The 26,344-nt window shown below is 45.2% G+C and overlaps 1 protein-coding gene across 1 annotated transcript in view; it reads right to left on the reverse strand.

Annotated features, from left to right (window-relative positions):
• Positions 1 to 802: 802 nt before the first annotated feature.
• Positions 803 to 26,344, reverse strand: part of ANTXR1 (ANTXR cell adhesion molecule 1) — a 235,364-nt gene continuing 209,822 nt past the window's right edge. The window contains exon 18 of the mRNA XM_037048197.1: positions 803 to 4,750. Coding sequence (XP_036904092.1) covers positions 4,490 to 4,750 — 261 coding nt within the window. The 3' untranslated portion in view covers positions 803 to 4,489. The remainder of the gene's footprint in view (positions 4,751 to 26,344) is intronic.

Below are 26,344 nucleotides of genomic sequence, written 5' to 3' on the forward strand. Positions count from 1 at the left end.
TTCCATTTGGGCCTTTTTTTTTTTTTGTCTTGGAGCACCTGTTACGTAGTGAGGGGCAAAACCTTAGGCGCTCACCAGGGCAGGGCAACCCAAGTCACTGCGTTGTGATGCTGTATGTGGGGGTGGGGTCTGAGAGGGAACGATGGCACTTGCTCTGCTCTCTGCCAGTTTTCAGTCACTTCCCCCGCTACTGGCAAGCAAACTGGGCCCTTCTTGTGTTGATTCCTGGGTGGGTGGGTTCATGTACATTCTAGGAGCCTGTGGGTCTCTCCAATGAACTCTCCTGTGAAGCTGGGAGTTTCTCCCACTGCTGCCTCAACCCCCACCTGTGTTTTCAATCAGAGGTTTGAGGCTTTCTTTCCTTGCATTGAAACTCTTGGTTGTGAGGTCTGTCTTGCTCCCCAGTTGTTCCTCCCAGTTTATCTGCATGCCAGTGTGGGACCTGGTCTGTCAGCCACCTTGCCCGCCCTGGTCCTCCAGCCACCACCTTGCTGCAAGTCCTCTCCACCTCCTCTGCCTGTCTTCGCCCCTCCTACTGGTCTGGATAAATGTTTCTTTTTCAACTCTTTGGTTGTCAGACTTCCATACAGTTTGATTTAGTCAGTTCTGTCATTTATTTTTTTCTTGTTTTGTTTTTAAATTTTGTTGTCTTTCTTCTGGTTGTACGAGAAGGCACAGTGTGTCTGCCTATGGTTCCATCTTGGCTTGAAGTCCTGACACAGACATTTTATTCTGACCAGGATGTAAACATGTGAACAATCTATGTTTTATTTTTATAACAAAGAGACAACCAGTAAAAGAGTTGATTTTAAAAGTTTATTATTTTTTTTAAAAAAAGCAACGTCCAGGGTTTTCATTGTACAGGTTTAGCCCAGTCTCTATAGCATGGTACAGCGATAAGTGAATTTTTTATAACAATGACTCAGAGGCACTGAAGGTCCATAACTGTCTTCTGAATTATCACAGAAAGAAGAAAGAATTAGAAGAAGAGTTTAATGTTAAGTGTATTAAAAATCATATTCTAATTCTTTTAAATTGGTTATCCAAGTATGATAATATAGTAGAGCTCAGATAACTAGAAAAGGCAATTGACGAGAACACCCCATTCCTATCAGGTGTGCATTAACAGACTTCTTACTGCACATAACTTTATATAGTTTGCGAACTAATTCAACCCATTTTACACAGCATTAATTATTTTTATTAAATTAGCTCTGGGCTGAGACTGTTGCTCATTATCTCATCATGATTATTATTTTTGTCTGATTTTTGGATGGTTTCCCTCACCTGACACAGTGTTTGGACTTCAGTGTGCATGACATTTTGAGATCATCTCTGCTCATTCTAGCGATGCTTACAATGAAGTTACTCAAGGCCAGGTACCCAAGACTATCCATTAATTTGTTCTCCATCTCTGTTCTTGACCTTGGTAAAAGAGAGACCTTATGTTTCACTGGAACATGTGTTCAGCTCCAGCCCAGACACTGTGTGTGAGGTGGTTAACAGAGAGGACTCCTCACGGTTCTCATCAATGCTGTGCAAACAAGGGTCTCGTCATTTCAGTAACTATTTGTACATTTATAAAAGCAATACAGTCATGGGAAAAAACAACAAGCACAGCTTGGTAGAATAACCTGCCATGAAATATCATTGGCTTTATAATAATTTACTACAACTGTTCTTTTTATTCACACTGGGTAGGAAATGCTTCCATCTAACACATGGAATACGAATATATACAACAAAAAGTTGGGTTTTATTATAAAAAAACTTCACGAAGACAATAACATAGGGGTTTAAAAAATAATTTTGTGCAGTTTCCTGATCACAATCATATGTCTGCTGCCTTTTACAGGGAATGATACAAGTATGATAGATTTTATAGACCAGTTAAAGAATTTTCCTGCCTGTAATAGCCTACTACTAAAATATTGCCTTGTTCATACAGTATAGGTGTTTTTCTTTTTCAACTGTAATTCTAAATGACTACAGATGACATGATGAGTCAGTTTTAAGGACACACCCTGCTAATCCTCTTCAAAATCATCATATATTTGCAGTTCCCTATTTCATCAAAAAGTTCACCGAAAACTGCACTGGGCCTCTGACTGCCATGCCCTTGAAGTCCCGAGTGCTGCATTCTCACCCGACGCCCACCATCTTTTTTTCACAACAATGTCAGCATCTGGGCTTAGCGTTTCTTTGGGCCGCACGCAGTGAGTCGTGCAGCAGTGGTGTGGGGTGGACTGTTCTGTACTGCCCGCAGTCAAAACAGTTGTCGTGGGCTCAACAGCTCTACACTGGGAGCCTGGGGAACCCATTCTTCTATGGAATGGCTTTCTGGAGTCCAGCAGTGTCCCTGCAGGTGGCCGAGACATTCTGGTCCCCACTTCATGAAGGACTACTCTAAGGAAGAAGCCTAGTATTCTAAAAATAGACAATATGGGCCAGGCTGGAGGTCGGGGAGGGAGGTTGCTTTCATAAGTCTTGGAAAACACTCCTGATTTTAGCTCTAGGAGAAGGGTTGGGGATTCTCTGGAAGCTGCGGGCGGGGAGAAGGGCTGGGTTCGGCACACGTGGAGGAGTGCCGGTTTGGCGCCGGCTCTGCAGGCTTAGTGCCTGCAGCCCAGCCAGCGTGCCTAGATCTATTTTTCTCGACGGTGCCTTTTATGCCCAGGGATTCTCCCGGCCCCCACTGCCCCATGCAATCCTTGTTTGGGTTTTGCTTTCTGCCTAGCGACGACCAATAGGGCTCCTCTCTCTCAATTCTGACTGATGAGCGGTGGCTGTTTGGAGTTGTAATTTGAAGATTGTGAAGCAATCACTGGGCTCCATGGGAAGTAGTGCTGTGATTGATAAGCAGAATCTGTTGAGGCTACAAGAATTGGTGTTAATGGAATGCATGCCAAGCCCTTATGTCTCTGTACTAAGCGACGTGAAAGATGAGTCTGGCTTGATTTGTTCTGGAAGGATCTTTGGAGACCAGAGCCCAAAGCACTAAGTTTATATTTATATTGTGCTTTTTTCCTGAAAAGATTTGAGAAGTTTGGGAGAGTAATTTTAAGACCTATGGAAAGCTGGAGAGGGGAGATAATTTTGAACGGACTGGTGCAGGAGGCCCTGGACAATGACCGTTTTCACCTTTGGGTGATGAGGCCCAATGTTTACAAAGTGCTGATAGGGCTTACTGCTCACAACAGACTCCGAAAGACTTGGAGCAATGGAATGAGTCTAAGGCATGGTGGGAATTTTAGGCTGAGCATTTCTGGTGTATTGCCTCTGGGTCAACAGCTGATAATAAATTGTGAGTATGTTAAAAAGCCAAGGAGAAATCTATTTGCATCTACATACATGCCTTGTTTGGGGTTAATCAAAGAACCTGGAGATAGTTTTCTTATTACATCAGGACCATTGTCTCTCAGCTCTACCTAGAAGTCTCCGATGCATAGCTTTACCAAAAATGAAAAATAAAATCAGTGAAATTGTGTGGTAGGTGTGAGTGGTGCCATTTTGGGAAGATCAACTCACATCTGCCTCTGGAAAACAGGAACGATCACTTCTCCATATCTGAAGTGATTTAAACTAAAGCCAAACCTTGATTTTTAACACCAATCATTAACAGATTGCTTGTCGACAACGTGTCGTCTGTGTGTTCAGGGGACCACGTTGGGCCAAAGCCAGCCACCTCAAGCTGCTGATGGCCTGTGGGCTTTAGAAACTGTCGGATGCTCCCATCAGCAGGCCACTTGTCAATGCACACACCTGATTTCACTTACACGGCAACATGGCTACATACCTTGTTCCATCAGTAAACACCTGCTCTCTTCCTCACTTGGAAACCGGGAGGATTTGAAAGGAAAATGTGGCGTGTTTTTAGTCCTCTGAAAATCTCAGGAAGACCTGGTTTTGGATATCTGTCTGATGTTGAGTTTCTTGCCACAGTGGCCATTTCAAGCTTCCCCCAAAACTGTTGGCAAAGGGTTTCCACCTTCCCGGGTGGTGCACAGGGGTGAGGATTCCTTGGTTCCTAGGCCAAGGTCCATGGTTAAACGATGGAGTTGGAGTGGAGGAGGAAAAGCAGCATTAGAAACTCAGCAATGTTATTTCTTATCCGACTCTGCATTTTACCCTCAGAGAAATGATTTCTTATTGGTCTTCCATGAGACACATTCCCGTTTAGAGCATCTCAGCAATTTCATTGTCTCTGGAACCTTCTAGAGGCGATGTCTGGCTGGCTATAATTGTGACATTGTAGTGGCCTCATTTGTTTTCAGGCATTTCAAAATTTCGATTTCTTTCCACGGATCACAATTGTCAGCATATTGGCATTACAGACCAAATTTTAAAGTGGGTGAACATCACCACTGGGCCTTACCACCACTCATTTCCAAAGTGGAAGCCTGCTTTAACTGGAAAGACTTGCTCTAACACCACAGAGGAGCCTCCTCCCTGGAGTTTCTGAGACAGCCCAGAGCGCCAGCTTTGGGTTCTAGACAGAAGGCCTAGGAGGAGGCCGGGAAGGGGGAGGTGCCCTGTTGGGAGGCGGCGCCTGAGGGGGCGGAGGAAGGGTGGAAGGTGGAGATGGAATAGGAGGAGTGGGAGCACTGGGGGGTGGGGGAGGGCAGTGGGAGGCGGGGGGTGGCGGAGTGTAGATAGGCGCTGGAGGCGGCGAGCTGGTGTGGTAGGCGTTGTTGAGGGGGTACTTGGCCGGCGGATTGTTCTTGACTCTGGTGAAGTTGATACAGCGCCCCTGGAAGAGAATCAGAGAGAAGGAACTGTGAGCAGAAGCTCGCCATGACCTCAGGACAGGGCAGAGGGGAGTGTGTGGGCGGCCTGAAAGAAACATGTAGAAAGGTGACGCAACGTTCGTGGCAGCGCTCTGCTGGCGTACAGTAGAATCTGGCAACAAATAAGCTTCCTGTTTCCTTTTTTGGAGCTTACTCTGTCGAAAAGTTATGTGTTAGTTAATTTTTCCTGCAGTCTCTCAAGGAGGAGTAAAGGAAGGGGCCCCGGCCTTACCCGGACACATGGGGTCAAGTTGAGTACAGCGGTCATCGACTTTAGTCTCAGCAGCCTGGCAATGCCAGGTGTGAATATCACTTGTTGCATTTCATAGATGAGGAAACTGAGGCCCAGAAAAGGTGGGTCACTTTCCCAAGGCCACCCAACTAGGGAGAGGTGGGGCTGCTGGAGTTTGAACATCAGTTCTCTGTAGGACAATTCCCTGTAGGGTACACAAGTGTGTGATTTGAGACTTGGCTTGGGGTGGCAGTCACCGCTGGGACATAGTGCGTGTTGGTGGGAGATGGGGGGGCCGAGCAAACCTTTGCTCGCACGTGCGCATTTCCACTCATCCTTCAAGTTCTCCTTCACACATCTTTCCCTGATGACTCCAGCCTCCACTTACGTAGCCTTTGCTTCCCTCCCTACATTCTTCTCTAGTTACAATCTATGCCAGGCACGGAAGTCTGCGCACTAAAACCATGTGACCTGGAAATGCGCTGCCTCCCTGTTCAGATGAGAAACTTCTGGAAGGGAGTGGCCTTGTTTTATACTTTGCTGCTACACTGTTGGTTGAGGAATTACAATGCCGTGTTTAGATGCAAGCACCTCATCTTCTCTGAGCTTGCATTTCATGAAATTAAACCAGGGCCTAACTTTGTTAGGTCCTGATTGGGGGTCCACTAACTAACTGCTCCTCCAATGGATGGGGGTCCATCCATCGCCCAGAGCTCCCAGACCCAGTGCAAGCTTTCATGCCTTCGGCTGGTTTTGCAACCCAGTGCTGCAAATTCCCAGTTGACCAGCAGCCCTCTTTCACAGCTTGATAAATCTAAGCCTTGGTTACAGTTTATTTGTGATTCTGGATAAAACTCTTTCCTTCAAGATGATGAGGTCCTAATGGTTACCATCTGTGATAAATTCCTCTAATGGACAGCTCAGAGTTTGGGATTTACTGTACTACACAGTCTGCCCTTCATTCCTAGACATGCTAAGTCAGAACGAGAGATGAGAGATTCATATGCTTTAAAGCTGAAGGAAAATGCCAATCCTGGGGAAGGAGCAGCTGGCGTCTGGGGTCGAGTCCCTGGGTGGCTTTTGATTTCCTTTAGGGCTGGCCATCCACTTCTCTCTCTCTCCCTCTAGAGATCAGTGATGTGGGATGGAGTGAGAGAGGAGGCCCACTAATCCAGAGGCTGGGAGTTCGGTGTGAGGTGTGAGAAAGATCTCCCTGGTTAGCCCCTCCAGATGCTATCATTACCTCGTGGCTGTAGCTGCAGGGGGCTAGGGTCTGCTGAGGCGGGGAGAGGCAAGGAGCCCCCTTCCTATGGTCAGTAACACTCCAGGACTGCACTCCCGGTCTGCTGCTCCAGAGCATGGAGCTGTGGTTCATTACAGACCCGAGCATATTAGATCCGACACAACAGCCTAGAGCAACTGGTCAAGCAGCCAGAGGGGAGGGGTAAACTCACCACCCCTACCACATCCCTGCTGCAGGCTACCTCACTGTGTGATGTGGGTTGGGATAATGGTACCACCTGCCACTGATAGTCATTATGACAATTAACCTACATAATCAGTGCTGGTGAAGGTCTTGGAACGGTGCCTGGCATATGGCACTTGGATAATGAAGTTATGTCTAGATGTGGAAACACACTCAGACATAATAATGACCTTATCTGCTGTAGAGAGGCAAGCTGGAGGTAGCACCAGGTTTTCTGACTCCTAGTTTAGTGCCTTCTAAGGGAGCTGCTGGCCAGAGCCTCTACACACCACACCTGGCTTCTATAATAAAACTGACAGGGGAAAAAATGTATCATAGGTTATGTGACTGGAGCAGCCCTCAGACCTGCCCTCTTATGCACACTCTCTTCTACGTAACTCCTGCAACCTACTCTCATACGACCTCCCACAGTGCTTTGCACACCGGGTTTACTGAGGATACATTTACACATGCTTATCGTCCTGAACAAAGGTGCAGACCTGGCATAAACAAATCCCTGGGGTCAGTTACAGTAAGACGCAATTAGGGCTTCAGGGAGGGGTGTGGCTACAAATTAAGTTCTTAAAACCTGGAGCCTGAGGAGCCAACACAAACATGGTAACACTTAGACCACATAATTGGCCTAAAGATCAGTTTACGCGACATCATTTTTTGCTTGTGAGACGATAATAGAGAGGCCAGATGTTCTCAGTGTCCCATATGCCAGTGAATCTGCACCAGTGTTTGCTTAAAATGTTGCTAGGACGATGGGAGCTCTCAGTTCTGACACTGGTCTTGGTAACCCAGTTTAATTCTTCACAGGATTGTTTTTCAGTGGTTTGATTCCGATCTGAGATTTGGCTTTGACCTCAGTTTACCCCAGCTTGCTCATTTACGAAGAATGAATGCCAATTATTTTCACACATTAGCAACAAAATGCCCTAGATAAATTCTAAGGAGAAAATGCAACTATATCTCCTGCTAAGTGGGAGCTTGGCAGGAGGCGAGGTGGTGTTCCTCCTAGGCTGGAAAATGCCACTTTTATCTGACGGAACCCAATGGTGTTGGGAAGAGTACTAGGAGTGTCCAGGCACAACATCTTTACTATCAAAACCCTATGAGCTGAGTATTATTATCTGCATTGTGCAGAAAAAGACTGAGGGCTTTAAATAATGTGCCCAAGATTACACAGCCAGTGGAGGGTAGAAGTTAGATTAAAACCAGCTCTGCTTGTTGTAGGTACTAATCCTCTTCTCACTGTATTATCCTGAAGATGGACTAAAAGTACAAATGATTTCTTGAACACTCATAGATGTTTTCACACAGTGTAACACTTGGCCACAATCCCTCAGCTCTTGACCTGGCTGTCTGGTAATATTTCCAGAAAAAATCTGGTCTATTCACTGCCCAGTTCAAAGTTTTTTCCATAGCTTCGCATCATCTTTAGAATAAAATCCAAACTTCTCTGATGGCATATCAGCCCTTTTGTGTTCTGGTCCTGGCTTACATCTTTCAATTCGTTTCTTGCTGTTTTATTGCAGGGTGTCCAGGCTGGTCCAGCCTTGGCCCTCCACAAGAATTCGTTCAGTGGAAGGATATACTATGCCAGCTGGCACTCTTCTCAGTATAAACATTGCTCCCCAGCTGGTGGGTATACTGAGGCAGCTTCTGGGTCTTTTCCGGATCTCTAAAGCAGCACTAGGTTTAAGTTTAACTTAGCGCTCAACAATACTGCTTCTCTCCCTGAGAGTTGTCGAGGGGGAGGGAGCCTTTGGTGAATGCTCAGATTTTCCCTGAAAGTTTAGGTTCCCAGAGAGTCAGAGGTCCGTGAACTCAGTGGCTGTGAGATCAGGTCTCCTTGCTGGCCCTCTCCTGGTCTCTTTGGACGTCTCCCAGGCTCTTGAGGGTGGGGCAATGAGCACATCATGCACTCCCCTTGATTTCCACACTAGACAAGCTAACATGTTACCTTCAAAAATAGTTGGTTTTTTTTGTTACTTTTGATTGATTTATCAAAGCAAATTATCCCTCAACAAAACACTTTACCTAAATTGGAGGTGACACTCTGAAAGAATCAGGGCACAGTTGAGATGACAGATCTTGTTGACCTAGGTTCTGGCTTTTCCCCAGTTTTGAACCACAGACACCGATGGTCCAAGGAAAACAGAGACGGGGAACAGGTGGTGTGGGGCTGGGGCTGCCCTGTGGGTCAGGCCCGGGAGGCAGAGTGCTGCCTCCAGTTCTACCCCTCACTCTCTCCCTGTGGAACCTCGAGTAAGTCTCCTTCTCTTTATGGGCCTCAGCTCTTCATTTGTAACACAGAATTGTGCTGGCTGGATGACATCCAAGGGCCTTTCAGCTCTAATATTTTATGATTTGATCAAAATTTGAGTTGTTTTGGAGCCCTTTACTCGAATACTTTAATTGGAATTCTTTTAGGGCAGTTTGCACCTTTTATACTACTTAGTTTGGCTCTTTGAATTCCATGTTTTCCAGTTGGTTATCAAATTTATAAAATACTAACAAGTTGAATTTCATAATTGGACTCTCCATCCTCTGCTCTTTGTTGCCATGGTAAAGTCTCAAGCTTGCCTGTGCATTCTAGATTTGAGTTTGTGGGACGACGTGGGGGATGTGAGAACTGTGGGCTGATTGGGTGCGAGTGTCCCGCCAGTGATGAGCTCATGTGCGCTGAGTGTTATAAAACATCAGTTTAGGTATCAGGCATGATCAGTGGAGAGGGAGCTGGCCTTTGGAGATGGTTAAAAAATATGCCACGTTCCCACAGATTAAACAGAGTAGTTTCCTATGAACAGAGGTCACTTGAGGAAATTGGATTGCACAGGAAGAATACGAAAATAATCAGATGGAAAAAGTATAACATGTATGCCAAGTTTCTTCTGACAAATACCTTTTCTCTCTGGCCTAATTCTCTTCATTAATTGTCTTGTTTGGAGAGCTGTAGGTATTTCTCAAGTTACAAATGGATTGAGTTTCTGACGTTTGTCTTAAGTCATTTGTTTAGAATTAGGAGCATAATTTCTAACTTAAGTCACTCTTGTAAATGAGGGTTGGTCTCAGGCTAGACCACAAAAGCTCATTGGAGCGTTGAAGGCAATTGATGTCATTCTGCTGAAGGTGGTTCTCTAGTGATAAATGAGACACAGGTGCGATGAATGGATGGGGCTGGACGGGATGACTTCACGGTGCTTTCTGTCCTACGATTCTCTTCATTTGTTAAGTGCTTTGTGCGTTCATGCTTTTGCCAAGTGGTTTTTGAGTGCCACCTACGACCCAGACACCTTCTGAGGTGCTGCTGACAACGTTGAGCAACCAGAAGCAGTCTCCGCCCTGGTGGGGAATCTCATCCACAGGAGGAGAGGGACAGCAGTCGAGTGATCCCACAAACAATCATATTTGAGCTCCGTGACACCTGCCCTGAGCCAGGCCACTTAGATTCTCTCTTCTGGGAGTTTGGAGTCATGACTGAGTCTACAGGCAGTCAGTCAGTCAGGGTTGATCTGCTGCATAGAGGGGGTGTACGTGGGAACTGGGGGGGGGTGTCCATCTTCTGCCTCAGTCGGGGAGAAGCAGAGTTCTGATTCTGTCCCTTAAAGATCCTTCACACCCACCCACACCTCCCACCCTCACTCCTGCTCATCTTCTATGACTCAGGCCATGAGGTAAACCAGTCTCCCTGCCTTCCACCTTTCTCTTCTCCACTGATATTTTGGTTGCCATACAAAATGTATACATACACACATATAAAAATAAAAATGTGTATGCACATATATATGTAGAGGTGTATATAAAGATGTACATATGCCTGAATACATAAAATTTCATGTTTACACATAACATACACACATATACATACACACAGATGTACATTCAACATTGTTTTCCTGCTTAGACTCTTCAACGCCTCCCCACCTTCTAAGGGAAAATATCCACGTTCTTGGCCCCTGGCTCCCTTCATTCCTTTCCTATACTTCAGCTATGGTTCCTTGTTTGAAATGAAGCCACCACACTCGGGCTTTTCATTTACCAGCTCTCATTCATAGGCCCAATTCCATGACGGGGACAAAGTGGCACAGAGACACCTGTCTTGTTTTTTCCTCTTTCCTAAAGCCTGAGCTGAGGGCAAAGAGAAGAGTGTGTTGTGAGTGGTGAGGCCAGGATCCTTCTTGATTCTTTTTTCTCCACTTTGAACTTGCCCTATTTACACATTTTATATAATAGTCTGACTTTTATGTGCTGTTCATGGGAAAGGGGCCAAGGTCAATTCATTCTTTCAGTTACTTGATTTGTTTTGCTGACACACGTGCTACACATTCTGCTTAGTAACTTCCTTGGATGCAAAACTGAGGGTGAGATGAGAGCAAAGATATTTGGTAACCAGAGGAAACTGGAAAAAGCGAAGGGAAGAAATAAAAATGGTGCATCTTTAGTGGGCCACATGGAAACATAGGATTTGTTAAGAATTACTACTGAGGTTAGACCACTTAACAATAAAATTTATGTTTCTCTCTAATCACAAATTCTACCTTTTCTTTGTAAAAAATTTGGAACATGCACAAAAGAAGGAAGAAAAGGTTAGGATTTTAAATGACAACACTCGGGGAGTTAATAGTTTGTGACTCTCCTTTCAGACCATTCTTTTTCTTACACACACACACACACACACACACAGGGTGCATATATTTACAGAAATGGAATGGTCCTATAGAAATTTTTTTCAATGATATGCTGTCACCATTCATCCCCTGACATTTTCAGTATTATTTTCAGTGGTTGCATAATCTTCTATCACCCGAAAGCACCAAATGAAGTTATTAAATTCCTCACTGGGAATTGAGTTCCTCTAATTTCTAGACATCACGGCATCTCTAAAACAAACTCCTGAAAAGTCCCAGAATCCATTGTTAATCTTTGATTTAGGGTTTTTACATCCTACTTTGTATGTGAGATTAGCCCTTTTCTTTCGTTGTTTATTGTCTTGTCATCAGACTTATGTTTATGCCACAAAAAATTTTTGTAAATATTTTTATCTTTGATATTCTATATTATGAAATAGAAAAATTATTTGTTCATTAAAAACATAGAAATTTCTCTCAAAAATCTTTCCAAACATGTTGTTTTTCTAGAGTGCAGCCTTTGATGTCTTTAAAATTTTTTGTGACAGGTATTATTGACTTATTCAGGTTTCGTACCTTTTCTTGAGTCCATTTCCATAATTTATCCTTTCTTAGAAAATCATTCATTTCATCAAGATTTTTCAAAGCATTTGCCCAGTTGCGTACATAGTACACAGGGAACTCTTACAGTTAAATATACTTATTTGTGGTGATACCTCTTTTGTTATCCATATTAGGTTAATATTACTCATATTTACATGTTCTGATGTTTTTTGACTCTCAGAAGTTTTTCAATGACATCGGTGTTTCCAAAGAAAATTTTCCAAGAGTTATTTTTCACTTCTACTGATTTTGCCTTGCTTCCATTAATTTGTTCTTAGACTCATAGATTCCCTGCTTCTGTGTGTTCTGTAGATTTGTTTTATATTCTTTAATTTTAATTAAATGCTTAGCTCATTTGTTTTCATTTCTCTTACCTAATGATAAAAATATGTAAGGCTATAGTTCTTTCCAAATCCCCTGAGTTTTTACATGGCACTCCAATGCTCACTTCTCTAGAATCCCAGTAATTGTAGTTTTTGTTTCCTCTTAGACTCGAGTAATTTATGAGAATGTTTTAAAACTCCCGAATGCTTTTTTAAAAAAGTGTAATCTCTTATTGCTAACTTCCAGCTTTATTTACTTATTTACTTATTTGTGGTGGGAATATGTGGCATGTAAAATACTTTTTAAAAGATTTTATTTATGTTTAGAGAGAGGGGAAGGAGGGAGGAAGAGAGAAAGGAGAGAAACACTGATGTGTGAGAGAAGTGTCAACCTACTGGTTACTAGAAGTACTTTTTTCAGGTTTTCTTTGTGCCCAAGTTATAGTCAACTTTATAAATTTTAATAATAATGTTAATTTATATATTTTATGGGTACACTGTTAAATATTCACAAATCATTTCTATTAGATTAGCTAAAGCCTCTATATTTTTATTTATTTTTTCAACTGTATCATCTATTGAAGTTTAAGGGTGGTAGGGGTTTATGAATCCCCCCTCTGATATTTTAAATAACAATATTTGCTCAAATTTGACTTTGCTGCTTTAGTAACTGGGCCACCCAAGAGCAGCAGGGCGGGGCCTTTCTCAGCAGTTTGGGCAGAGAGAATTTTTTCTGTTCCAGACAATTCTCTCTTCTTGTTTGGTGGTAGCTTGTCTGAGAGATGGCTGAGATCAATTCCTTCCCTCCTGTAGGCATGGGCCCCTCTCCCATGGTGAGGAGGCATCTGTTTCTCCACTGCCTTGAACCTGGGTGGGCTTGTGATAGTTCTGAATCATGGATTATGGTGGAAGTGTGATGTGTTAGCTTTGAGCCTGACACTACGGGTCCTGGAAGTTTCTGCTTCCTGATTCTGGTGCCATGACCTCCATGCAAGATGCCTAGGCCACTTCACTGTAGGGAGAGGCCACGTGGAGGAGACTGAGGACAGAGAGCATCTTGGATGAAGAAGCCCTCTCGGATATCCAGCCCAGTCCACCTTTCGATGACTCTAGCTCCAGCCACTCTCTGAATGCAACTTCCTGAGATACCCTAGCCAGCCCACGTCAACCCACAGAACTGTGAGAGAAAGTAGCAAATTGTTGTTTTCAGCCACTGTATTGTCACAGAACAATACTAAAACAAGTGGCAACTCATCTCTTTGCCTAGTAGGGTCATTCCTGGTTTGCGGAACTGAGTATAGGAGTTGCTGTGGGTTTCCCTTGTATTTGGTCCCCGAACTTGGCAGCCTTCCCGAGGTGTCGATAAGGGGATGCGTATCTGTGCTCTATTCATTGCCCGACTGGCTCAGATTTCACATTGCTGGACTCCAAAGGCCCCCAGGAAAAAGGTAAGGTCACTGGATGAGAGAAAGATGTAACCCTAAAGATAACCAACACATATTTCCCTTTCTGTTCTCTTGCTACTGCCCTGCGCTATTCGTTATGAAATGTAGGCTACTATTGACGAGAAAAGGCTGAAGTGGGAGAGGACTGGGAACGTGTTGCCAGGTTGAAAGGTTTTGCCTGTTTACACACTTGGTGCAAGTTCCTTGTGTGAGCTGGCCTGAGACATTCGGCCGCCTACTGCCATGCTGCCAGGTCAGGGTTACAGTCTCCTCTGCTCCTGCAGTCCAATGAAACACAGGTGCTCGGATTGCCATTCCAACCTGAAAGTCTTGAAACAGGTACCCTGACAGAGAGGAAACACAGTAAGGAGATGCAGTCTTGCCACCTAAGTGGGGATAAACTCTGTGCAAGGTTGCCTGAAAGACCACTGAGTGCCCAGGTCCAACCGATGCCTAAGGTGACCATGAATTACTTGTCACACAAGTGAATGAATCAGTGGGTCTGTGTAGAGAAGGCCTTACTCTGAGGTCCCCTGAGGAAGATCAGTGTGCTCTTGCAGGCAACTAAGACCAAAAGAAACACGGTGACATAATGAAATTGTTTTACAGATGAAACGTCCCTACCTGATGCTTAAATCCCGTCTTTAGGTCTTGTCATTACATGAAACCATAGCGTGTTAGGTCTGTACCTGTCTAGTTCTGACGAATATTTTTAAAAAGAAGACAAAGGAGGATGGGAAAAAGGAGATCCAAGAAAAGTGATCAGGTGGCCTGTGTGCTGTCAGTGGGAACTTGCTCTGGAAACTCAGACCTTTGTCTGCTCAGCGAGATGAAGATGTCTGCTGAGATGACACGGGTGGTATTTTTCAGCGGTGAAATCAGTTGAACACATGTGTTGGTTCAAGAGGAAGCAAATGGTGCTGAGTGCTCTGACCCAATGTAGCATACCTTGAACGCCGTTTCTTAACTTTGCTTTTTCTAAAATCCAGCCACTGGCACTGACCAGCCTGTCTTTCTTGGTGGTATCAAGTTCAACGTATATTCCATGGGCCCTGCTAAGCGAGGCAGCAAGGACTTCTCCAAAAAGCCTGGTTTTAATTGACACTCTGGATGGGTTTCAGTAAGAAAGTTGCTTTAATATCCTTTTCTAAGATGAGAAGAGGCACTGTGGCCTGGTCATGCTGAGTGAGTGAGGGTCTGGCCTGCGATGAGCCGACTGTGTTCAGCGCCTGCCCTTCTCCGTCTCTGTCTCTTGCAGCTGACAACTGAGGGTATTTCTCCTGCCCTTGTCCATGTTCCCAGTCAAATGAGTCTAACTACTGAGAACTGTCGTTGGTATAGTCTTTCTACGTATTATTGTATTGGTGATAGGTATTTGCCTTAAAAAAATTGGTACCAGAAGATAATCTGAGATTTGTTGGCCAAGAACATTATTTAGCTTGAATGTAAAAATGTAAAGTTATGAAATTACTCATTTGCCCGCTGCGTAGCTCGAACCTCACCCTGCTCCATATATGCAAGTTCATGGAGGAAGGTTTGTTTTTTTCTTTTGCTCAAAGTGAGAATTCCGATCTTTAGGAGGAGTTCTTTTCCTGTGCCTATACCTGTAAAAGTACTTTTCCTAAAGTGAAGGAAAAAAGCTTTTTCAATTAACTTTGAAAAAGCAATTTTGTTTCTGTGATTCCCATATTGTTGCCAGTGAGTGACACCCTAAATGGGTGTGTGTCCTTTACGTTCTTAGTGCCTCACACATGCACTGTTTTCCTAACCCCTGACCCTGTCATAGTGTCTGAGCTCCCTGTCTGAGGGACTGGCTGCTGGATACCAGGTGAAGTTTCATGCTAATTACATCTACCATTCCCTGAGCCAGGCTGGGTACTAGGTGTTTTATATACATCATCTTATTTTGTCCTAATAGCACTGTGGGTAATTATTACCTTGATTCAAAAATGTAGAAACTTGTTCTGAAAGCTCAAGTGATTTGTCCAGGGTCTTTCTCCAAGTACCTGCCAGAGCAGAGATGTAAATCCAGTTCTGTTTAATGCTAAATTCTTTTTGTTGAGCAACATGTGCTTTTAGGTTGCAATGAATCTAGGGCAGAAGGAATCAGGAAGTATGGTACTTAACAGAGCTGGCCACCAGTAATGTTATATAGCTGAGAATTTGCTTTGGGTCCCAATACTTCCTTGTTCCCACTGTTCCCTTCCAGCTTTCTGTGTCTTTTTTTTCTCCTCCCTCAGAATTTCAGTGCCTTCCAGCTGCCCTTCCTGGAAAAGGGCCCCAAATATCCCTCTTCTTTCTTCCAGTCAAAACTTGCTTGTCCTGTGTGCCTCTCCATTTCAACCCTTCTCTGGGCTTTCCATGTGACAAATCCCTGCTATTAGGGTTTATTTCTTAATAGGTGCTTTCTTTCCAAGGATACAAACAGATAGTGTATCAGAGATGGCTAATTGTCTCCCATATCCATTTTTCAGCCGTAACCCTTGAGTTTTGCTGGGCACATGACCATCCAGTAATGACAACATTTCCCAGCTTCCCTTGCATAAGTCAGCTCAAGAGGCAGCAGAAGATGCTGAAAGGCCTGACCTTATGTGGTACATGACCTGGTGTGGCTTCCTCTACACTGAGATGTGGTATATAACCTATATTCTGACCAGGTGGATGGGAGCAGACGTGATGTCTGCAAACCCTAGGTTGGGCCTTAAAAGGAGGGGGCACCCTCTCTTCTTATACTTTCTTGGGCTGTGCAGATGGCAGCCACACTCCAGGGATGATGGAGAAACAAGACAGAAGGAGCCTGGACCCTTGACAGCTTGGAGCCATGATACTGACTCTGGATGGCTTATCCCCAGAGGGTTACATGTGAGAAAAAAGTTCTATCCTATTTAAGACTATATTATTTTCGGATTTTGCTAAATTAACTGAACCCCTAACCTAAATAATACAGCCGCCTAAAGGGAACCTTCTGAAGTGTTTATCCGGAAGGCGTTGCCCCAGTACTTGGTGCTCTCCTGGGGGCAGGCAGGGCTTGGGGCGCCTTTTCCGTTTTGGCTGCACTTGGCCGCCTGCTCCCAATTCACACAGCTGGCTCCAAGGAGCCTCCTAATGTTTCCTGGGCTCTTGTGCTTTTCAGGTAAAGGTCGCTGTGATCCTGCCAGGGTGCCTCACCCACTGGAGCCAAGGGAAGACAGGAAAGTAATTAAAGCTCTGAAAGATCGTGACTGATACTTGCGATGGGCCAGATGTAGAAATGGAAAATTTATAGCACTTAAAGTCTGGGACTCATTTAGGAGTAAAACACATTAATTTAAGTTATCCAACCTCAAAATTGGTTTCAGACCTCCATGGGGCCCCGTACGCTTTCTAATTATGACACCACGTAGAGTTGGATCTGAAATGCAAATATGACCCAGTATCCAAATACCTCACTTCTCTGGTATGGAAATATCTCACTAGTTCAGGCCGCACTAGTTACACATTTGTGATAACTCTCCCCAGGCTGGGCTGAGCATGTTCTGTAGGACCTGGGAAGAAATTATTCGTTACGCTGGTATTTAGGGAGAATGCAGGAGGAATCTCTAAGAGGAAGAAAAAGGACACCTTTTGGAAAGAGGTGGGATATAAAATATAGCAAAACTTTTGGGGGATTTCAGCCCTCTAATTATAAATAAAGGATGTTGCTAATGACCAATTAATTTTATTTGTTCAGTAAAAGTCAACTCAGTAGAGACCTCCACTCGGAAAGACCATGTAAGTGGCGTTGCCTGCCTGATTTCTATTTCAGTGGTCCCTCCTGGTCACCCCTATGCCCCCAGGAGCCCACATGGCTGTCTGACTGGGGAATTCATCCCAACCCCCTCCCACTGGTCTCATTGTTGCTCCTGCTTTCAGCATTTTTTTTACCCCCTGAACACTGGGCTCCCAGACCCTCCTATTTTTACAGATTGACGAAACCTTGGAATGACCTTGACCTTTGTCTCCCTCAGCTTCATGACTTACTCCACAACCTTTCCCAACAGATGGGCCTTTCACTGGGCCTCAGGGAACAGGAGTGGGGAGCGGTCTGGAGCAGGTGCTCACATTTACCTGACAGAAATGAGGCTGCCTCTGGAAAATGGACAATCGGGCTTTTTACTGATTTGCCTTGTGGCCCCTCTTCCCCACTTACAGTTTAAATCGAACTCGTTAAGGCTATATAGTTGCCCCCATATCTCTGGGTCCCGAATCTGCAGACACAACAGACTGCAGATGGAAAACATGATGAAAATAAGTTACGTCACTGCTGGCGTGCACTTTGTAGTTAGGCCTGCGATGGTTGTGTCTATATTAAATATGGACAGACTTTGTCCTGATTCCCTACATCATACAGTATAACAGCAGTTTCTATAGCCTTTATGTGGGATTAGGTAGTTGATTTTAGGTATACAGGGGATGTGTGTAGGCTATATACAAATATTACATCTTTTTATGTAAGGGACTTGAGCATCCGTGGGTGTTGGATCTGCTTGGGGCCCTGGAACCCTGCCCTGCAGATACCTAGAGACAACTGAACCGTACAGATAACTCTGGTTGCTGGCTTGGTAAGGGCAGTTTGGGAATGTAAGTCACTATTTGGAAAAAAGCCTCCTTCTGCTCATCTGATTTGGAAGGACTGAGAGTTTGGGGCTGGGGGCTGCCCGGACGGCAGGAAAGAGGACAACAGCGCATGGAGAGCTTTCACCTCCTAATCGGTTTCGCTGACCCAGAAGGAGGTATGGATACGGAGGCCTCTAAGATGCTGCCTTTATGTGCAACACCAAGTCCTTAACCTGTAAGAGCATGAGGAAGGCAGGTTTTCTAAGGGGCTCTGGTCTGCACTGGGCATGAGCAAAGGGCAAAGATCCTTGTTCACTGGGCAGTTCAGTCTGCCACTGTCTCCTGCCTCCTACTTAGTCTCTGAAACCTGGTGGCCCCTTTCCAATACATCCACAAAGCAGCCACATGAGCCTGAACGTCACAGCATCATACCACATCCCAGACCCCTGCCCCGGCTTCCACAGCACACAACTGAGATCCCAAATACCGATGTGGCCAGCATGGCTCTGCATAACTAGTCTCATCTCCCACCATGCTCCCCTTTCTCCCCACCTGCCAGTCCTGCAGCCCCCTTTCAGAGCCACAGTCATCTCTATTTCATGGCCTGTGCACTGGAACATACCTTCTCCTCAAGCTTGCTTGGCCAAATTTTATTCATGCCTCATGTCTCAGCTCAAAGTCTCTTGGAGAGGTTTTCTCTGTTTATACCCAATTTCAGGTCCACCTGCTAATCTTTCATGGTTTCCTGCCCTTTTCCTTATCAAGTTCTGTCATTCATTATTTGTGTAAAGATCTGTGTGTCACTGCAAGCGCTGGTCTCCTAACCACCCGGAGCCGGCATACAGAAGGGCTGCCCAAGTATCTGTGCCGTAAAGGAAGAAAGAAGCAGACCCTGCTTTCTAGGAAGATGGTGAAACATTTGTCAAATACCACATTGAGCCCTGGAAACATTTTGATGCTATTTGTGTCCTGTGAATAAGCTTAAAATCCCACCTAGATAGGCATGGGTGGTCTTTGTTATAACTGTAGTAGCCATGATTTATCTAAGCAGTACACAAGTCATTCTAAAACCTCACCATGACCTTGTAAAGTAGGTATTACTGTCCCTATTATAAGGATGAAGGACTGGAGGCTCTTAAAGGTTAAGTCCCTTCTCCAGGGCCACACAAATAGTAAGTGGCAGGGTCAGGATTCGAACCTAGTGTGGTCTGACTTTGAAGCTGATGTGCTTTCCCCTCAGTGCTGCTGCCTTTGAATGTGTCCTGTAGTATTTCTCCAGCTTGCAGGCATTAGAGGTCATGGGGTATTGGGGGGATGCATGCAGGGGCCTCTCCCAGCTGGACCTGCATCCCAGTCATAGAGATCAAACACTGGAGTGGATCCAGCCAGAGAACCCAAATAAATCGTGTGAATCCAGACAGTCCAGGGAAAAGAAAGGCGATCTCCTGCTCAGAAAAAGCAATCTTCTTTCTTTGTCTGAAGACTCTGCAGTAGGTGGAGAGGGTTCTAGTGGTTTGGCCCAATCCCCTTTCTGGTGCCACAGCCACCGACCCCCTCCTGGTTCCCCGAGGAAGAGGATTCTTGAGGCTGAGAGATGTGGCGGGACGGAGGCAGGAAAACACGGTGGCAGGGCAGTGTGGGGATGCGCTGCATTCTGAGCAGCTCGCTCTGTTTTCATCTGGGAGCCTCTGCTGTGAAGCTGTGTAATAATGAGTACACAAGAAGACCAACAGAAGTAGCAACACTTTTTGTCCTCCTTTTGGCCATCACAGTTTCCACCTGGTCCTTCCATGTTTGCCAGCCTTCTTTCTTTGAAGGCAGGGACTTTGTCAAGTTACTTGGTCTAAAACAAGCTTCTGGAAGAGCATCAGACACTTACTAATTCAATCAATAAGCAGGTAGAAGCGGCTGAAGGATCCCATTGTGAAGTTGGGGTGGGAGCTGGGGAGTGTGCATTGTCAGTCTCTGTGAACTCTGTTCTTCTTTCTCAGCTCAGCTCTCTCCTCCTCCCAGCTCCTCCTTTGCTTCTTTGCTGCTCATGGTGTTAATGCCTTTGGAGCGAGAGAGTAGAAGTCCCAACCTACTTCGTCTTGAGACATTCTCTTCCTACCCCCCACACTCTGGGAATGCCCAGCCTACCACCGGGTCCGATGTTCTCAACATAGGAGGGTCCTCTGTGGGCATCTCACAGAGATCCCTCTTCAAATGCCAAAATGTCATCCAGGAGGGAAATTCTCTAGACATTGGCACACAGCAATGCATGAGTTTCTCAGTGTAATTATCTAGGCTTTTGAGGTGAGGGAAAGGGCCCTCAGGATTGTCCAGTTTTGGGGTGGTGGTAGTCTGGAGAAAGGGAAACAGAGGTCAAATTTTGGTGGAAGTTGAGGAAGCAAAAGGATAAAAGTGTGCTGAGCACTAAAGAGAAAGGATGGGGAGGGCTGGCCAGGACTTTAGCATGTGGTCCATCCACCTTGTCTGGGAGATCGGCAGGAAGAGGGGGGATGGTAGCGCCAGAGATACCTCCATGCATATTTGGACCCAGGGCTTCCCTTCCCAAATGTGAGCAAGGAACCCCAGACAGATGGTTTAATTTACAAGAAGATTTCTTTCATATGTGAGTCACATGGTATAATGTGGACTAGTCACAAGGTTTTACTATTTTAAGAATGCTTTCATAAAAGGGAGTAGGGTTGAACTCCTCTGCTCCTTGCATCATTTTTCAGAGGAAAATGACAATTTCCAAGCTATCGGATTTACATGTTTTGGGATAGAAGAGTGGGATCAGAACCAAGAGAAGCATGTGTGTGAGGCCTGCTGTGCAGGACTGTGCTGGGATGTCGGGAAGTCCTTCATGTCCTTGTGAAGAGGGTGCCTGAGCTGACGGTGGGGCTTGGTAGGCACTTCCTGAAAGAATGGAATGCAAGGCCATTGTCTGAAACTTTGAAGTAGGACGTTTACTGGCGTAGGTGGGGATCTGGGGACAGGAGAGAGAGGAGCTGGGAGGGGAAAGGTGGCGAAGCTAAAGTGAAGAGCAGCAAAGGGACCCAACCCTTCCTCCTCCACGTGAGCAGAGCGACTGCAGGCGCTGCAGCCTCAGCCACAGGCTGCTGACTCTCGCTGACCTCAGCCCCTTTTCAAGGTGTATTGACACAATCATCAGTCAATGAAAACCAACGGTGATTTCAACCTGCTGCTTTCAAGGAAGTTGTCAGTCTTGTAAACATTCCTTCTTTAAGCTTCTGACAAAATCATCATACACACCCTGACCCAAAGGGCGGCAATATCTTCTACAGGATGGAACGGAAAATTCCCAAAGTTCATACACACCTTGAAGAGGAAGATCTTACTTGTGTTTTTGACTTGCTAATACCACAGATAATCTGGAATTTGCATTGACAGAGATCATCTTTCAAAGGCCATTGACACAGTGGTTGTTTCTTTATTGCCTTAAATGCTCCTCCGGAGGCGGGGCTCTGGCCATATTGTTAGAGCAGAAGGCAAGAACCTGGCTGTTGGCAGGACCCAGTGGAGATGGGAACATAGTTTATGCACCAGTGTTGTCACTCAGAGGGGAAGGGTGGAGGCTCACTTTTGTTTACCTACAGTAGCCCAATGGTTAACTAAAATTGAGAATACATCTACATTTAAGATTACACAAATTATCTGTAATAATGTAATTTTAAGCCATTTCCTCCTTTAGGAAACTCATATTTGTTTCCCTAAGGACATTCTTTCTTTTAACACCTCCATTTGATCACTCTGACTAAATGTATTCAACAGTCAATGAAAATAATAATTTTTTTCACCCTAGGCCACAGTTGGCAAATGCAGTCTATGGGCCAAATCCGGCCCTCCACCTTGTTTTATCCAACCAGGCACCTTGTTTCTATCCAGCGGCAGTGCCGGGCTCTCATTTAACTGTTAAGGAGTAGTTACATTTATACAGTCCTAAAATTACATTCTGCCCTTTGAAGGCAGTCGTAAGGCTGATGTGGCCCCCAGGGAAAATGAGTTTGACACCCCTGCCCTAGGCAAACCTCCTAGGTTTTTGAAACATTTTTGATGGGCTCATTTGGTGATAATGTTTCCTAAGTGCTGGCCCTTGTTTGAGCACAATTTCAGCAATGACCTCCAAGTCTGACTCAGCCCCATTGGAGCCAAAGGAGACCGGCTTGAGTTACGTTGCTCACGTAGAGTGCTCATCTTCCAGGGACAGCTCTCCTTATGGTTCGTTGTGTGAGACAACTCAGAACTTTCATCTCTCCAGGTTAGTGAATTAGTCAGAATGAAAGCTCACAAATCAGAGATAGAAAGCAGTGGGAAGGGGAAACTTCCGATGCCTGCGGAAGGGTCACAGACGCTACGTGGGTGAGCGAGCTCTGCGGGTTGCTTCCGTTATCATCCAGGAAGAGGAGCCGCCTGGGTAACCCATGGCACTGGCGCTGGTCTGTCAGTGTCCAAGTTGTTGACCACTGAGTCACCCTTGTCCAACTTTTCTCCCTCTTTGTGCACCCCTGAAGTGACCTCAGCTGTTGGTCATCATCCCATCAGCACAGGCCACCCGGGCCTGCAGACTTGAGATGACCTGTGGCCGCTCAGAGCTGCTCTGTGCTGGGAGAGAGCAAAAGCATGGGACATGATGATAGTGAAGGAGCTCTTTCTGAAGGAAACCACAAATGTATGCCCTCTTTAAGTTTCTATCTGAAAGTGCCTTAAAGAGTTCAAAAAGGAGCAATTTTAGAAAGAGATTATAAAAGTATAATTTATGCAAAATAAACTTCAGAGAAGGTTCTGGCCAGGTGTAACTGGTTTATAGATCACAAATGTCAGAGCCTCACTACCTTAGAACACCGTCTTCTTGTAAATGAGGAGAATCCTTTGAAAAGTTCATCTTGACATGTCAGTGCTGGGTCCCTGGTCCTGTTCTGCTTTGGTCTAAGGAAACCTAGATAAGGCGCCTCCGCCTCCAGCCCATTTCACTCCTCAGTCCCTTCTTCACTGTTCAGTGATTCTGGGTTGCTCCCCACACCCTCTGGCCTGCTGCTGTTCTGACTGATGTTTAGCTCACCCAGTAGTCTCTGGGGGAAAAGGCAGTTTTCTTTTCCTTTTTTTCCCCTGTCACTAGAGTTCACAACTACTGTTACAGAGAATGACTAATTATAATTTTGCAGTGTGGACAATAGTGGTAGTATCACTTTGGAATTAACACTGGGAAAACATCACTGTCCACGTAAGACCACTGAAAGACCACTGAACCCTGGCTGTTTAAGCTCTCTAGATTTTTCACTTTTAAGGGTTCAAATGCTGGGCCATAGTGCTGGAAAACATTACCTCATCAGACTCTGCCGTTGGGTAACAACAACAACAAAAAAAACCCAAGACAAACTATGAACTAAAAGAAGACTGAATTTCATACCAAAGCTCTGAGTTCAAAATCTTGGGGGATCACTCGACAAATAAATGACAAGAAGAACAGAGAGTGATTTACAATGATGGTGGCCTCGCCAGTGAGTGTGTGGGAGACCGGGGCCACAGAAGTGAAGGTGGTGCTGGAGGTAATGTGGGCAGAGGTGGCCATGGCAGACACCACTGTGTCCCAGTGTGGCCACCCACTCACACCCCTCACCAGGGCTTTGATGCACAGGGCTGGGACATTCTCCTCCCCCACCAGGGGTCTAGCTCAGACATCAGAGGTCCAGTTCTACAGTCATCCCATACAGCTCTTGTCTGCTTCCTTTTCTCTTTGTCTTAAATTACTGCTTCTTTCATTAAATTTAAGCAATTAAGGGCATTAAAAACTTTTATGGAAAAAAAAGAAAAAAAAAAGCCCTGAGGCTCACTATCTCAACATGACCGCTATTAATATTTGGGGCCTAGATATCTATGTCCATATTTCATCATCGTACACTTTAATGGATACCCTATTTTGGGGTGAAACAATAGGAACCAGAGACTTTTTTTCCTGGAGGGGAAAACCGTGCAGGCAAAGTTTGACGGACTCACTGGTCGTCTCTTTGATGAGCTGCCCCATGGTTGGAACTGAGACCCCACAGAATGTCTTTCTCTTTACTGCCAGGGCCCCTTCTTACTCTCACTCACTTTAGAGGCTGAATTATGATACAAGGACAAGATGTAGCTTTATCCAGAGGATTTAAAATGAATAATCACTCATTTTGATATAAGGGTTAATAAAACCCCCAAACTCAAATAGTGCACATGGTGCATAAAATTACATAGGTTCCTTCTGAAAGATGTCTTTAAGGAAGTCTCTGGCCATGACTAGTTTGGGGAAGAGTGCCCACTGGATTCCAGTCCTCTGTAATCGGAGGGTCTCTATAGCTTCTGCTCAACAAGCAGCTCCTATAAATGTATAGTGTCATTTAAAAACCCCGCACTATTGCAAAAAAGAAAAAACCAAACCCTTCCCATATGCTTCCGCTTCTCAGTGTAGACATGAATAGGGCTCAGATCTTCCCTGTGGCATTCCATCCACCTTCTCTGTTCTGTGAGTGACGTTTATTTAATGGACCTTCATCCTTCACCTTATTATGCTGATTCATATGCGACATACCAAATAAAATTGCCCTTTGAGTTTGCGGTGGCGATAATCTCTTTAAGAGTCACAAAACGAACTTGGTACAGGGCAGAGGCAACATTGGAGCGCAGGGACCTCCAGGGGTCAAATGCTCCATCCTCTAGCTTCTTAGTTAGTGAGGGTAGGCCCCCAACAACCGCTGCTCAGTGAGATGACAATGGACCCTGTCCTTACTGGAGGAGAGCCAACCGCATGCTCCACAAATCCATTCTATGAAGTACATTCGCCTGAAGCTAAGACATGGCATATATGTTTCTGAGAAGTTGTTTTTAAAGAAGAAAATACACACACCTGCTGTAAGAGCAACTATTCTAATTTATAATGACCATATGGATCAGAGGCCTTTTCCGTGATAAACACAAACTGTGATTTTCCTTGTGCCGCAGACCCAGGGGTTTCAAAGCCATGACTTGTGGCTCTGTCAACCACACATGGGAAAACCCTCAGTTAATTGTCTATTTACCAACATGTAAGCATTTTAGGTCATTCCAGGCACTGGTGGGAATATGTGGTGGGCGAGAAAACCTAGTTTTAGAGAATGATAGTCAACTGCAACTGTTTGATTCACTCTGGAAACTCAAAGTCCAGCACGGCATTGTCTATGGGTCCCTTCAGTAACTCTGCGTGAAGGAGGCAGCAGGAATCGTCACTCTCTTCTATGGCTGGAAAACCTGAGCCACAAAGAGGAAGGCTAGGGCACAGCTCCAAGGTTTCTCTGCAGCCACAAGACTGTCTTGGTTTCCTATGTGGATGTTTCTGTAAAATATTTTTGCCTGTTCAGTAGGTGGAACCATCAACAATATGAATGTTAACTTCCCCATTTCTTTAAATCATGGCTCTAACTCTGAGAATTTAATAAATGCAAAAAGGTACTGTTCTCAAAACAGAGAGACAGTTTCTTTCTAATAAAAAATTCCTAACAGCATACCACTTTGGTTTTCAATAGCTATAAGCCTTTAAAAAACACACAAAAAGCATAGAGATGCTTCTGGAAGGGCTCATCCTAACGGGGCAGGGAACTGCCTGGTGGTGGAGGAGGCTGTGACCAAGTTCTGAGCTTCTGGTCTGGGGCGGCTCCTGCCTTGGATGAACAGGGAACATGGGCACTTTTCAGCATGTGTGCCAATGACTTCTGGCTGGGAAGGGTGCCTGAGGCGCAGGAGAATGGAATCAGGATGTCAGAGAGACCTGGACAAGCTGGAACAATAGGCTAAATTACGTAAGACAGTATTTTGGATTGAAAGCCAGGTCTAGCACTTAAGTAGAGAAAATCAATTCTGGCACAGGGGATCCCTGGCCCAGCCACAGTCTGGGTGGAAAGGATCTGGGGGTTTCAGACTGTCTGGTCGACCTGACGCAGCTGTGCGGCTGTGCAGGGAATGCAAATGGATTCTCAGGCCCCATGGGGAGTTCAGCGCCCTCCCTCAGGTGACCGGCCAGCTCTCTTCTGCTCCAAGGTGGGTGGTGAGATCACACCTGCTGGAAAACTGGGAGCACCTCAGTCCAAGAGGGCTCTGGGCAAACCCGGAGGCCCCCCAGTGTGGCTACATGATCCCAAGCATCACCCGGACTCCTTGTTAAAAACACGGATGCTGAAACCTCGCCCCAGATGTACTGCATTACGCTTACCAAGGGACTCGGTCATCTTTGAACATACTCTGAAAGTAGTTATAATCAGAAAG

This window comes from Sturnira hondurensis, unplaced genomic scaffold (genome assembly GCF_014824575.4).
Source record: "Sturnira hondurensis isolate 20B ecotype Veracruz unplaced genomic scaffold, ASM1482457v3 Scaffold0006413, whole genome shotgun sequence".
In the NCBI taxonomy this organism is placed as follows: Eukaryota; Metazoa; Chordata; class Mammalia; order Chiroptera; family Phyllostomidae; genus Sturnira; species Sturnira hondurensis.